Source organism: Eretmochelys imbricata, chromosome 14, assembly GCF_965152235.1.
Source record: "Eretmochelys imbricata isolate rEreImb1 chromosome 14, rEreImb1.hap1, whole genome shotgun sequence".
NCBI classification, from domain to species: Eukaryota; Metazoa; Chordata; order Testudines; family Cheloniidae; genus Eretmochelys; species Eretmochelys imbricata.
In genome coordinates this window covers 15757935-15771446 of record NC_135585.1, presented here as the reverse complement: position 1 = coordinate 15771446, position 13512 = coordinate 15757935, and the positions used below count along the sequence as shown (strand labels likewise).

At 44.8% G+C, this 13512-nt stretch overlaps 1 protein-coding gene across 4 annotated transcripts in view; it reads right to left on the bottom strand.

Moving 5' to 3' along the window:
- The window catches only part of UNK (unk zinc finger), a 65705-nt gene that overhangs the window by 30644 nt on the left and 21549 nt on the right, over positions 1-13512 (bottom strand). For all 4 annotated transcript variants that reach the window (XM_077834492.1, XM_077834495.1, XM_077834496.1 and 1 more), the window contains exons 2-7: positions 5995-6204; positions 4189-4365; positions 3607-3737; positions 3342-3477; positions 1514-1631; positions 230-314 (exon numbers count right to left, since the gene is read on the bottom strand). In XM_077834492.1, coding sequence (XP_077690618.1) covers positions 230-314; positions 1514-1631; positions 3342-3477; positions 3607-3737; positions 4189-4365; positions 5995-6204 — 857 coding nt within the window. The remainder of the gene's footprint in view (positions 1-229; positions 315-1513; positions 1632-3341; positions 3478-3606; positions 3738-4188; positions 4366-5994; positions 6205-13512) is intronic.

Genomic DNA, 13512 nt, shown 5'->3' with positions numbered 1-13512 from the left:
GTGGGAAAGATGCTTCAAAAGTGAAGGCGATGAGTAACCATGGTTGTAGCCCTACAAAATATCTATTGCCTTCAGCTGTGCTCACACCTCCTATTGGCATCATGACTTTAAATGAGCTACCAAAGAAAGCTCTCCCCTTTGTGGTCCTATCTACTCTGGCCTGGAGCACCAAACTAAAGTTATTTATGGCTAAAGCATCACTGAAAGATAAGAGAAGAAGCTAACATACGTTCTACATGTGCAAAGGCACAGAAGGGTCCCCGAGGACAGCTGCCAGACTGCTGCATGTCGTTGCACTTGGTGGATTTGTAGATCTGAGAAGAAAAAACAAAACAAAACACAACACACAGAGACATAGTAAGAAAAGACTGAGCGTAGCGACTCAGGCAGAGAAATGCCTAAAACAGATTCAATAGTGAGACAGAAACATAGACTACCACCACAGACACAAACAAAGACCTCAGAGCATCCATTTCAACACTTTGCTTTAAAGAAAGAAAAGCCACTGGAGTTCTGGTAAAGTCAACAATTGTCCCATGACAGCAACGGTCACCTAAAGGTTAACAGAAATGGAGTACTTGTGGCACCTTAGAGACTAACCAACTTAAAGGTTAACATTTACCATCCGTCCCCAATGACTTCAGTTGGAGCTCTGGGTGTGGTACAATAGTAAATTATAGTGTTAGGGGAATAACCGATAAATGACAGGCTAGAAAACTGATCCCCTGTTTACTAAGAAAATGATCAATAACTGACAATCATTATCAGAAATGGGTCCTTCCTTCCTCTGATGGGGAAAATGACATTGCTAGTGTAGGCCAGACAAAACCACTTTCAACACCATAACGTGAAGTGTGACTGTGACATGCTTTCTGTAATTCTTCTGGAAAAGCTTTGGGCCAGTCTGCACTAACAGTTAAGCCGTTTTCAGAATTGGTTCATGGGGACCTGTTACTGACAACAACTATCAATTACAAATCACTTTCGTAGTAGTTCACCTGTGAACCCATTCAACACATCTACAATACACACAGATACACTGTGGACTTACCCTCTCTTTCTCTCTCACACACACTCTTTTCCCCTCCTTAGGATCATAGGATACCAGGGTTTGAAGGGACCTCAGGAGGTCATCTAGTCCAACCCCCTGCTCAAAGCAGGACCAATCCCCAATTTTTGCCCCAGATCCCTAAATGGCCCCCCTCAAGGATTGAACTCACAATCCTGGGTTTAGCAGGCCAATGCTCAAACCACTGAGCTCTCCCTCCCCCTAACTTTACCTTCTTTACCTTCCCCCCAAATTGTCTTTTTTTTGACTAAAAGGGACCCTTGTCAAGTAGCTGTGGTCCAAGCTCACCTCAAATGCGCTGCTTCTGCACCCAAGGACCATGTTGCAAGCAGCTCTCCATTCCCCGCCTGCTTGCTGGGCCCTTGCTGCCCATCAACACCTGTAACCCTGGAATTCTCCCTCTCAAATAGCAAGATGTCAAATGGGAAGGTCAGGTTACCATACCTCTGGGTGAAACTGCTGCTCTGTGCGAGTGTGGCAGTACTGGCATGTGTCCCCATTCTCACACTTACTGGGGTCTCCCCACTCGTCTCCATGTTTCACACTGGGGCATGGTGAAGATCTGTATAAAGAAGGGGTAGTGGAATGCATCAAACACAAACATGTATTGGCCATTCTCAGCCCTACCTCCTGGCACCCCAACATCCCAAACTGGGAGCCAGGCTCCACTGCTCCCTTCCATTGTACACACGCTGCTCTCCCAGCTTCTTCTCCTGCACTCACTTCTTGGTGTCTATGCAGCTTCCTCCCTGCTACCTCTGCAGCTTCTATGGCTTGTAAAGATTGCCCAGTTAAAGAGATTTTTTTTTTCACCATCTCAGACTAAATGCTGACTTGAACCAAAACAGTTTAACTGTATTTGTAGGTGATATGATAGTGTCAAAGATGCTGGATCTGTTTTCTGTTTCAGAACTGGGTCTTCATATAATGTTAATAAGTTAATTGGCTAATCCCAGAACATATAGCACTGTAGGCTAGTCAGTTTCCAGGGTTACATTGTGGCCCTGTAGAAGACTGGCTGTGTGGGGTCACTAGCGAAAAGGCAGGCCTGTTTCCTTTCTCTCTGCTGGGAACTTTTTCTGTTTCCCCAGACTGCACTCTTGATGTGCCCCACTCCCCCTGTTCTATATGGTTTTACCCATTCCCTCAGTAAACTGCAGGGGAAGCCCATCGCAGCAGCAGCAGGGACTGAGCATACAGCCACATCAGTTGTTGGGGGAGGATGGCTGGCAGCACAGAAGTGGGAGGAATACTGATGCTCTCCATGCACTGGTAGGGGACCCTCAACTCTTCCAATACTTGCTAATAAGGCACAAAGATGGGACAGAAAGATGGGAGGGGGCACCTGTTGGAGATAGGAGGAAGAGTCCCTGGATGGCACCCGAGGACTCTCATGGCGTGTATGTTTGTCCTCGAGGTGATGGGTTAACGCTCCTTTGATTTTATGGGGCTTTATAATTGATTGGAAAAATCTGTGACAAAAATGTGGGGAGGAAAATGAGACTGTTCATGATTTGCCAGCCATGGTTTTCAGCCAGTTTTGATATTTTTAAGGGGGACTGAAGAAAAGCCCCCAAGGCCATAATAAAAGTTCTTTTGTGCTCTTGGAAATCAGAGCCACTAAGCTGGACAAACTGTATTCACGAAGACACATCAATGATAACGAGTCAGGAGACAGGAAAATGACGTGAACACCTGTAACCTAAGTTGCAGGACTCTTTAACAGTCAAATGAGGAGTGCAAAGCAGGCAGCACTGGTGATCTCCCCAAACCCCTTTCAATCTCAATCATCAGACACATGAGATGGCCTGATAATTCTGAAACATTTACTTGCTCTCAGTTAAGCCCATAAAAACATGACCTACATGCAGCGTGTGGTTTTGTTTACAAATGGGACTAAATTCCCCTTTTAGTGTTTTTTCACCCTGCATCACTTTTTTGAAATGAGTTTTTTGTTTAATTCATTATGGTTATCATGGAGAAGCCAGATGCAGGTTCTGTCCACAATGAGTAGATCAGAGCTGTAACATGATTTGGTGAACACAGTTATTTGTTTATTATAGGCATTCATTATTGATCCTAGTTATAAGGCAAATCCCCAGGCCTGGGGACTAGCATGTTAACCCAGCCCTTCAGCACAGCAGAACTGTCAGAACAGGCTTTAAGGAAGGGCTAACAGTATAAAATGAAGCAAATCCAAAGTGCTTGGTTGGGGACCTCCGCCAACCCTGAACTCCTAAGCTGGAAAACGAAAGGCCCAGGATGAGGGTACCTGTATTTGTGTTTTCTTGGACTCCTTCTTCTATCTTTGCTGTTGTGGTAGTAGGGACAGGCGTAACCCTGGCGACAGAGACGGGGGGGTTTCTTGCATTGCTCTGTCTTGTAGTTTCCCAACACATACGTTGTGTCTGTGAAGGAAGGTCCCACAGGTTACTTGGAGATGGCAGGTGCTTTGCTTACTATGAAAAAGCCCTTGATGGGAGGGGGCACTACAAGCACACTGGATTGCCCCCCTTGCAAGACCCTAAGGGACTCACCTTGCCACCTTGGCTCCTCACTGAGTATTTTCTCTATCATAGCATGGCTAGCAGCGACTGCAGATTGACCCTCTATGCCACCCTCTGATGTGGTCTGACCGTTCTGCAAAGCCTCCATAGCCTGAAGCTCCCTTCGGGAATAGAGTTAAATGAACAATAGGCAGACAGAGCAGATGAAGAGACAGATACACGTGTCTATAATTTTGTCAGACAGCAATTGCTACAGCACTTCGAAGTAGTTGTATGTTCATGATGTCTACTGGCTTTTGCCATAACATACATAGAAACAAGTGATTAAACACTGGCAGTTCATTCCCTGGGAATTTCAGCCTCATAAGTTTGAACCCCCTTCAGGGTTCTCAGGCAGGGTGCGACTAGCCTCGTGCTTCCCGCTTTTTGGGGAACCTCTTTGAAGAGGTTTTTGTGTTTTCCCTTGCTAGGGAGGGAAATATTGCCATCACTCTGATACTTAGCAGTATTTTGTTACATTTGTGTATATTCTTTGATCAGCTGACCTTCCATTCAGGTCCAGTGATCACCCCTCCATGCACAGCCCCAATGTGAAACTCCATCCTCTGCTACCTGATGTCGTAAACAGGAGAGCGTAGGTCATGAGGCCCATGAGCAAAGGCGCAGTGGAGGCCGTTCTTTGTGCAATTTCCTTTGGAGTCAGTCTCATGGATGCAGATTCCAGTTTTGTAGTAGCGCAGATGGTATCTCCTCTCTGTGTCACCAGTAGTTCTATGCAAGAATGGACACCTGAGGCATAGGGGAAGAGAGCCAAATTCTGGTCACACTCTTGTTGCCAGGGTGGACTCACGATGTATGAAAGGACATGCTGATGATGAAGACTGCTGTTGTTGTCAATTTTACTAACCCTGCCCCTCTCTTTTATCATGCCTTGCAGCATTCTTTAAATCCTAAATCTGCCACTGCGTACTAGAAAACAGCTTCTCTCACAGACAAACAACTGGATCCTTAAGCCTTCAGAGGCTCATTATTCTATAGACCAATAGGCGTCAGGGATCCAGAAAAGAGCAAGAACACTCTCAAGGCTTTACTGGTATATTAGCGATGAATGGGGGACATCACATGGCACACACATTTCCTCTGCAGCTCTCCTTTCATTTAGGTTCCTAGCTGTTACTGTTTCCTGCCAATATACTGCTACAGGGCCCGTGGGCTGGGCCAGTCCATCAAGAGCTAGACACACCCCTCACTGGAGAGCATGGGGCAAGGGAGGAAATACAGAACACTATCATTTTAGCTAACACTTTATTTTTTTCTTCCTACTGCATCTTAGTCATACCCAAAGTGGGGAAAAAATCCACAAACCTGTCAGTAAGAAATGTAAAAGAACCAGAAAAATAAGTGAAGTTGATGTACTTGTGGGACCTATCCAAAGATACGGACCAACAGCAGTAAGATGGTTTCATTCACTACTAACCTGGGCCAAATATGAACCAGTGATCTGGAAGTCAAAGACTCCATATCCTATTACCTGCCCAGCCAGCACCCCACTAATGAGAGATAATCTGAATAGAAACTGACACCACAGGTCTGGTGGATTGTTTCATTCTCTTTCACCTACCTTATCTTTTATTCAATTAGCAGAATTTGCCACTTTCCAGATATGTCTAACCCTTTTTGTTTATATTGGCACCATGAAACGTAACTGAAATTGCATCAGTCTATATTTTGACCACAGTCAAGATATGCTGTTATTCCTCTACAGATAATCTTGTCTCTGATTCTATATTCTCCATGTTCACTCCTGCATGGCTGAGGCCTGCCTTAGCACACTGCAGCAATAATCTTCTAAAGTATTTCTCTATTCCAATAGAACCTACCAAACAACTGATGAGGAAAAACATGGCATTCTACAGTGTTTCTCCATCTTGTGTACCTCCCATGGCTTTAGTGAAGTATTACTGGTCACTAGGCATCCGTAAAGGGTAATTAAATTATATAATTTTAAAAGTTGAGGCTGGATGGTTCAGGGCACAGGTAAGAGGACACAGACCTTTTCACCAGTGGGCCATCAGTTCAATTCCAGCTCAAGCTGATAGTTCCCATGAGCTAATTTGATGTTTGCATGGTGGCCATTCAGTCCAGTTCTTATCAAAACTCTGCTGAAGATGCAAGGACTGAACACGTAATGGAGAGTGAACTTCTCTCTCAATCCTAGAAGTAGTAGCTTTAGGATTGAAATACAGAGGTTGCTACTGCAGCTTTTATATCTATTCTTATGTTACTCTGAATGATCTTAAGCTTAAAAAGCTGCTTTGCTGAAGCGTCTTGTTTCTATAAACTACTGGTTGGAATCAACACCTGGACTGATCCCAAGAGCTGACTGGCAGAAAGTAGGAATGAGCAGACTTTACTTACTCATCTCCTTCTGGGCAGATTCCTGTGGTTTCATCATATTTGGTACAGTAAATGTCAGGGCTGTAGTTAAAGGTGCCATCCCGACGGCGGATAGATCTGCGACGACGCTGGTTGACAAAGTGCCAGTGGAAGCAAGTATAGGGCCGGTGCTGCGTGCATTTGTGCTGCACGAAAAGGGGGCACTGCTCAGTGCGGAACTCCTTCAGGTAACTGCAGGCAGAAATCAAGGAGAAGGAGGTTAGAACAAGGAGATTCACCAGAGTCCATGTCAACTCACTCAGCCGAGGCCATGCCAAACTACACAGCATCCATCATAGAGATGCAGGCTGTCTTTCCCACACCCTCCCCCGTTTTAATTCGCAATAAAAGACTGGAAGCTGCTGGTTTTCTGTAGCAGGGAGACATTAGTTTCCAGGCCGCTCAACTCAAACTTGGAATTCAAACATCAGCACTAAAAGCAGCCGCAATCAACAAAGAATTTCCTATTATATTTTAAGTATCATTTAAAAGAGGGCTGTCTGAATTCTTAGTGAACTAGTTAAATATTTAGTAAGCAAGCAATATTTTTAGATACAGTTCTATCTAATTCCACTCCTAACTCTGAAAGGTGTGAGTGGGAAGAGATTTTCTTCCCTTAAAGAGATACAGTCAGCTAAAAATCATGTTAAATAAACACACCGTAAAGACAGGTTTAATGCCTGAGATTATTACAACTGAAAGAGTTTTTAAAAACAGATATATTTTTCTCCATTTGTCCTGACTGATTACTTTTTGCTTTTTCCTAAAGCTTGGACAGTGAAAATAAAACTAGTCAGTTTCACTATCCGGGTCTTTTGCACTAAGGAATCAATCCTAGCAGCTGCTGAGCACTAAGGTTGCCACCCCTCCAGGATTGTCCGGGAGTCTCCAGGAATTAAAGATTCATCTTTAATTAAAGATTATGTCATGTGATGAAACCTCCAGGAATACATCCAACTAAAACTGGTAACCCTACAGAGCAGCCTCAACTCACTTTGAAGTCTAACGGAGTTGAAGGCGCTCAGCATCACACATGACTGCTCCGCACTTAGCAGGATCAAGCCCTAGCTAAGAAAATGTTGCAGTATTTGGACTGTAAAAGACCCAGATGATATTTAAATTATTTTTTAAACAGGATAAACATTAATTTTACAGGAGCTTTTAGGGCTATTTTGTTGGATTTTTCTTCCTTTTAAGACCTACATATTTTTAAGGCCAAAACAACCTAACAGTGTCCCTTTAAAATGTGTATGTCTTCTCTATCTTCAGAACTAAAGAGGTCTTGAGCCACTGTTGGAGATACAGCAGCAACTGAATCTCAAAAACAGCCAGCAGAGGATTAAAAAATGGTTTACATACCTGAATGAGACCTAATGTGGGGTTCTTACACCTTCCTGTCAAGCATGTGGTGCTGGCCACTGTCAGAGACAGGATATTGGGATAGACATCCCTTGAGCCTGACCCAATAGGGCAATTCTTATGTGCCTAATAAATTTAGCACAGCTACTGAGTTTTGACTAATGTGGTATTTTGTAATAACCTGTAACCAGAGCCCAGTCAGATCACTGTGTCCAAGTAAATCATTATTGATTGTGAGGTTTATTCACATATACACTATAAGGCAGGAAAATAAAAAGTATTGAACTTTGTCAAGGGCTCACTCCCCTCTTAAATTATTATTGTCTTTTTAATGTCGATTTTAAATAAACAGAAATGCACCACATGCTTGAAGATGCAGAAAATAATCTCAGGCTGTGTCTGTACAAGGAGAAATGTGTGTTTTTAAAATCATTAAAATACGGTGGCTAACACATTTCAAAAATAGCCTTTTCCCCAGCAAGGACAGGGCCTCAGAAATGCATAACATATTCCAAGCCTTTTCAGTTTCAGAGGCCAGAATCTTGCTGGCAAGGAGTTTTCTGCAGGATGATTTTGCTACTGAGAAAGGTAAAAGATTTTCCCAACCATTCACTTCCAAATCTTTTGGCCCTATACACATTTAAGACCTAATTTTCAGAGGTGCGGAGCACCCACATATTCCATTGCCTTCCATTACAGTTGTGGGTACTCAGTACTTCTGAAAATTGGGCTCTAGAGCTTTCTATTATGTCCAAAACCATTTTTAAACACCCTTGCAAGCTAGTGTTGCTGTAACACCAAACAAAGTTATAACTATAGATATCATATAGTTATAAAGCAAGTCAAAAGAATTTTCTGAACCTGTGCGCTATGGACTAGAATTTGTTTATTACGACTTTTGTTTTTAAAAAGGCCTGCTCCTCTGAGAAGAGATCCATGCCTCAACCAGGTTTGTGACAACTGTGTTGAAAAACAATTGCCTAGAAAGGCTGTGCCATGCTTGAAAGCCAGCACAAGTCCACACCATTGCAGGGACACGCACTCCTTGTAAAGGGCTGACCCTTATCAAACATGTAAGTTTTAGCTGATCAAGCCCAGTTGCTGTATCATGCTAATGAGCCTTAGGGAAAAATGACTGTCCACTAATGCCTGCTCATCTGAGTTGGGAAAACCAATTATGCTAGTTATGAGAATTTGAGAAGTAACACGATCACTTAAATGCCAATACCTAGAATGTTTTTTCACAATGATACATAGCAGCATATAGCCCTTTTCATCCACAGATCTCCAAGTGCCTCACAATGATCAAATAATATTATCCTCAATTTAAAGATTAGGAAACTGCAGCAGAGAGGCTAGGTAATATGTCCAATGTCACAGTACAAGCCTGTGACAGTCAGCAATAGGGTTGCCAACTTTCTAATAGCAGAAAACTGAACACCCTTGCCCTGCCCCCCACTCACTCCATTCCCCCTCCCTCTGTCACTTGCTCTCCCCCACCCTCACTCACTTGCTCACTTTCACCCGGTTTGGGCTCATTTTCACCCGGTTGGGGTACAGGATGGGGTGAGGGCTCCGGCTGGGACCAAGGATGAGAGGTTTGGGGTGCAGGAGAGGGCTCTGGGCTGGGGCTGAGGGGTTTGGAGTGCGGGAGGGTGAGGGCTCTGGTGTGGAGTGCAGGCTGTCAGGTGAGGCTGGGGATGAGGGGTTTAGGGTGCAGAAGTGGGCTCCTGGCTGGGGCTGAGGGGTTGGAGTGCAGGAGGGGGCTCAGGACTGGGGCAGAGTGCTGGGGTGCAGGCTCCTGGAGGGAGCTCAGGGTACAGGCTCCAGGTGGTGCTGACCTCAGGCGGCTCCTGGGAAGCAGCATCACATCCCTCTGGCTCCTAGGCAGAAGGGCTGCCACAGGGGTGCTGCCCAATGCCCCTGCCCGCAGGCGCCACCCCTGCAGCTTCGCTTGGCCATGGTTCCTGGCCAATGGAAGCTGCAGAGCCAGCATTCGGGACAGGGGCAGCGCGCTGAGCCACTGTGGCTGTCCCTCTACCTAGGAGCTGTGGAGGGACATGCTGCGCAGAGTTGGGTAAAGAGCCTGCCAGCCCTGCGACAACCAGACTTTTAATGGCCTGGTCAGCAGTGCTGACCAGAGTCCCTTTTTGATCGGTAATTCCTGAGGTGACCTTTCTGAAAAGTGCTGAATCCTCTCAACTTCCACTGAAATTAATGAGATTTGAGGGAGCTGAGAACCTCGCAGTACTGGGCCCCAGGACCCCTGCCTTCTAGATGTAAGCTTGCTTGTGTATGAGCACTGATATTATTTTAAAATAAAGAATGGAACAGATGGAGAGGAGAGGAATTTGAACAGCTTTAGCTTAGCAGGGAAGTTTAAAAATGCATATGCTGACGAGGGAGTACAGTCTCTGGAGTGTAGGCTGTTGCTGAACCACAGTTCAAAATTAATTGCATTTTATGATTGGCTAAGTTCCCTGGAGATGCATTTATTATAATGTAAATTAGAGATAATTACATAAGTAAATGGTTCACAAGAAAAGTGTTTAACACCTAACTGACTTCATTGGAAACTCATTCTTTAATGCTGTCTATTAAATAAATGATCTCTCACTTTCAAAGCAAGCATTGAAAACAGGTACCATTGAGCGCCATACCAAATGCATCAAATGTGTATAAACATTTCTGCAATACAGCTCAACAGAGCTAAATAAGGGTTGTCAGAATAGCTCAGAAATTCCAAGACTTTCAATCACTGGTTTTGGTGCAAATTCAAAGGCTAGGTTTTTTTTCAAACCAGTGGAACACTGAAAACAACTTTCTCCACAATGAAAGGTAAATTCTTCCTACAGCCATGCACTGTCTTGATCCAGGAAGCAAGATCTGGTTCAACTGGGAAAATATGAAAAACAGGCCATTCAACCAGCCCAGATAGAAACATCCACTTTGTTTTGAGGTGCTTGGAAAGACATTCTGAACTGCTGGTATTCTAACGTGCTCTTGAGCTGCAGAAGAGATGCACACGACCACATTAGCCATAATAGAATAGCTCACAAAGCAATCATTACAGCACTCTTTGTCTCTGTTGAGAATCTTTGCAGAGAGAGTACAGTGTCAAAACGAGCCCTCAGGTTATCAGAATGGTCTCTAGACAATTTCTCGGCAGAGCTGAGATAAGGAATCTCTGGAATGACCCCTAAATTTAAGAACAGTTGGTCAAACTAATGGTTGTTTAGTACAGTGTCAGCCAAATGATGCTCCCAAGCAGGAAGAGGAAATACAGTAATGATACTTTGCATTTCTCATTTCCGATCCAATGATCTCAAAAAACTTTACAAAACCCCTTTGTTGTAGGGAAGCATTATTAGCCCCATTTTACATATAAACTATCCCTATATTTATGAAACAAACAAACAAACAATCATTGAACAAATAAGACATGTACCTATCCACTTTGCTTGCATTATCTGTCATGTCCCTTTCTGACACCTTTTGTATGTCTTTTTAGATTGTAAGCTCTTCAGGAAACAGACTGTTATTCTCTGTGTTTGGAAAGCATGCAGTATGCTTTTTGGGGTTTACACAATCAAAATAAATAAAACGGTAACAATGCTAGCTGAGTCAAAAGGACTGCTGAGTGGGGTGTTTACCATTCCTACCAAACACATAAAGCCACTCTTCATTTTAAACAAGCAGAAGAACAAGTAAGAGACCATCAGAACAATGTAGTTCAAGACACTGGGTCAAACTGAACCTGTTGCTGAACCAGTTGAAAGCAGTATTTCAAGCTAATATAATTAGGAATGGTCTAGATAATACTTAGTTCTGCCACAAGTACAGGGGACTGGACTAGATGACCTCTCGAGGTCCCCTCCAGTCCTATGATTCTATGAATTTGGTAAATTAAGCCAGATTATGTTTAAAACGAATTTGGAAACCATGTTCTAGATTAGTTTTCCGTGTAGGCTAAAACATGATTTCTAAACTCAGTTTAAAGACTGTTTTGTTCAGTTTCCAGAGAAAAATCAAATCATGTTTATACCGAGCTAATGTAACACCGACAGATCCTGATCGTCGTTGGGCGGAATCAAACCTGGGGCCTCTGGTGTTTAGTGCATGAGCCTCTACTACATGAGCTAAAAAAGAACTGCCTAAGGGTACGTCTACAGTACGAAATTATTTCAAAATTATTCTACTTGAATTTTCGGAAGCTATTTTATACATTCGGTCTTCTGTGTCCCCACTAAAGCGCGTGAATTCGGCAGATTGTGTCCACATTACCAAAGCTAGCATCGAATGTTGGAGCGGTGTACTGTGGGTAGCTATCCCACAGTTCCCGCAGTCCCCGCCACCCATTGGAATTCTGGGTTAAGCTCCCAGTGCATGATGGGGCAAAAACATTCTCGCGGGTGTTTCTGGGTGACATCAGAAAGCTACAGCAGACAATTGTTTCACGCCTTTTTGGCGTGCAGACACCATACTGCTTTCAGCAGACGGTGCACCACTGCTCTCCTGCTACTATGAATCCACCTCTCCAACTCAACTCTGCTATCGTGAACTGAGCAGCACAGCTTCCGCCACCAACTCTGCTCTCCCGCTACTGCCACACTTCCGAACTTCTCCATGTTGTCTGTCCTGGGCTCCCACCTCCATGAAAGCCACAGAAGACAACCATTTTCCGCCGCTTTTCGGCTACCGTGAACTGTACAGCTTCCGCCACCAACTCTGCTCTCCTACATTTCGCGCACTTTTTCCAGGATTACCCGTGCAGGTGCCATAGCCATGGAGCCCGATCAGATCTCCGCTGCAGTTTTGACCATTGTAAATACCTCACGTGTCATCCAGCAGTATGTGCAGTACCTGCAAAACCGGGCGAGGAAGCGACAACTGCGCGATTTAATGATGAGGACACGGACACAGACGGCACGGCATGTGGCGATTGGGAGATCATGGTGCTGTTGGGCCAAGTTCATGCTGTGGAATGCCGATTCTGGGCTCGAGAAACAAGCACAGACTGGTGGGACTGCATAGTGTTGCAGGTATGGGATGATTCCCAGTGGCTGAGAAACTTTCGTATGCGTAGGGCCACTTTCATGGAACTTTGTGACTTGCTGTCCCCTGCCCTGAAGCGCAAAGACACCAAAATGAGAGCAGCCCTCACAGCTGAGAAGCGAGTGGCCATAGCCCTGTGGAAGCTTGTAACGCCTGACAGCTACCAGTCAGTTGGGAATCAGTTTGGAGTGGGGAAATATACTGTGGGGGCTGCTGTGCTGCAAGTAGTCAACACAGTCATTGACCAGCTGCTATCAAGGGTAGTGACTTTGGGAAATGTGCAGACCATTGTGGATGGCTTTAATGCGCTGGGGTTCCCTAACTGCAGCAGGGCAATAGACGGAACGCATATCCCTATCTTGGGACCGGAACACCGGGGCAGCCAGTACATAAACTGCAAGGGGTACTTTTCCATGGTGCTGCAAGCACTGGGGTGGATCACAAGAGACCTTTCACCGACATCAACGTGGGATGGCCGGGAAAGGCGCATGATTCTCGCATCTTCAGGAACTCTGCTCTGTTTGAACAGCTGCAGGAAGGAACTTACTTTCCAGACCAGAAAATTACTGTTGTGGATGTTGAAATGCCTATTGTTATCCTCGGGGACCCAGCCTACCCCTTAATGCCATGGCTCATGAAGCCGTACACAGGCACCCTGGACAGTAGTAAGGAGCAGTTCAACTATAGGCTGAGCAAGTGCAGAATGGTGGTAGAATGTGTGTTTGGACGTTTGAAAGCGCGCTGGCGCAGTTTACTGACTCAGTTAGATCTCAGCACAACCAATATTCCAATTGTAATTGCTGCTTGTTGTGTGCTCCACAATATTTGTGAGAGTAAGGGGAAGACGTTTATGGCGGGGTGCGAGGTTGAGGCAACTCGCCTGGCGGCCAGTTTCACACAGCCAGACAACAGGGTGATTCGATGAGCGCAGCAGGGCGCACTGCACATCAGAGAAGCTTTGAAAGCCAGTTTCATGACCGGCCAGGGTACGGTGTGAGAGTTGTGTTTGTTTCTCTTAAAGTTACCAGCCCCCTCTCTCTATATATATATATGAAAGGAAATAAGGTCACAATTGTTTAAAAAACG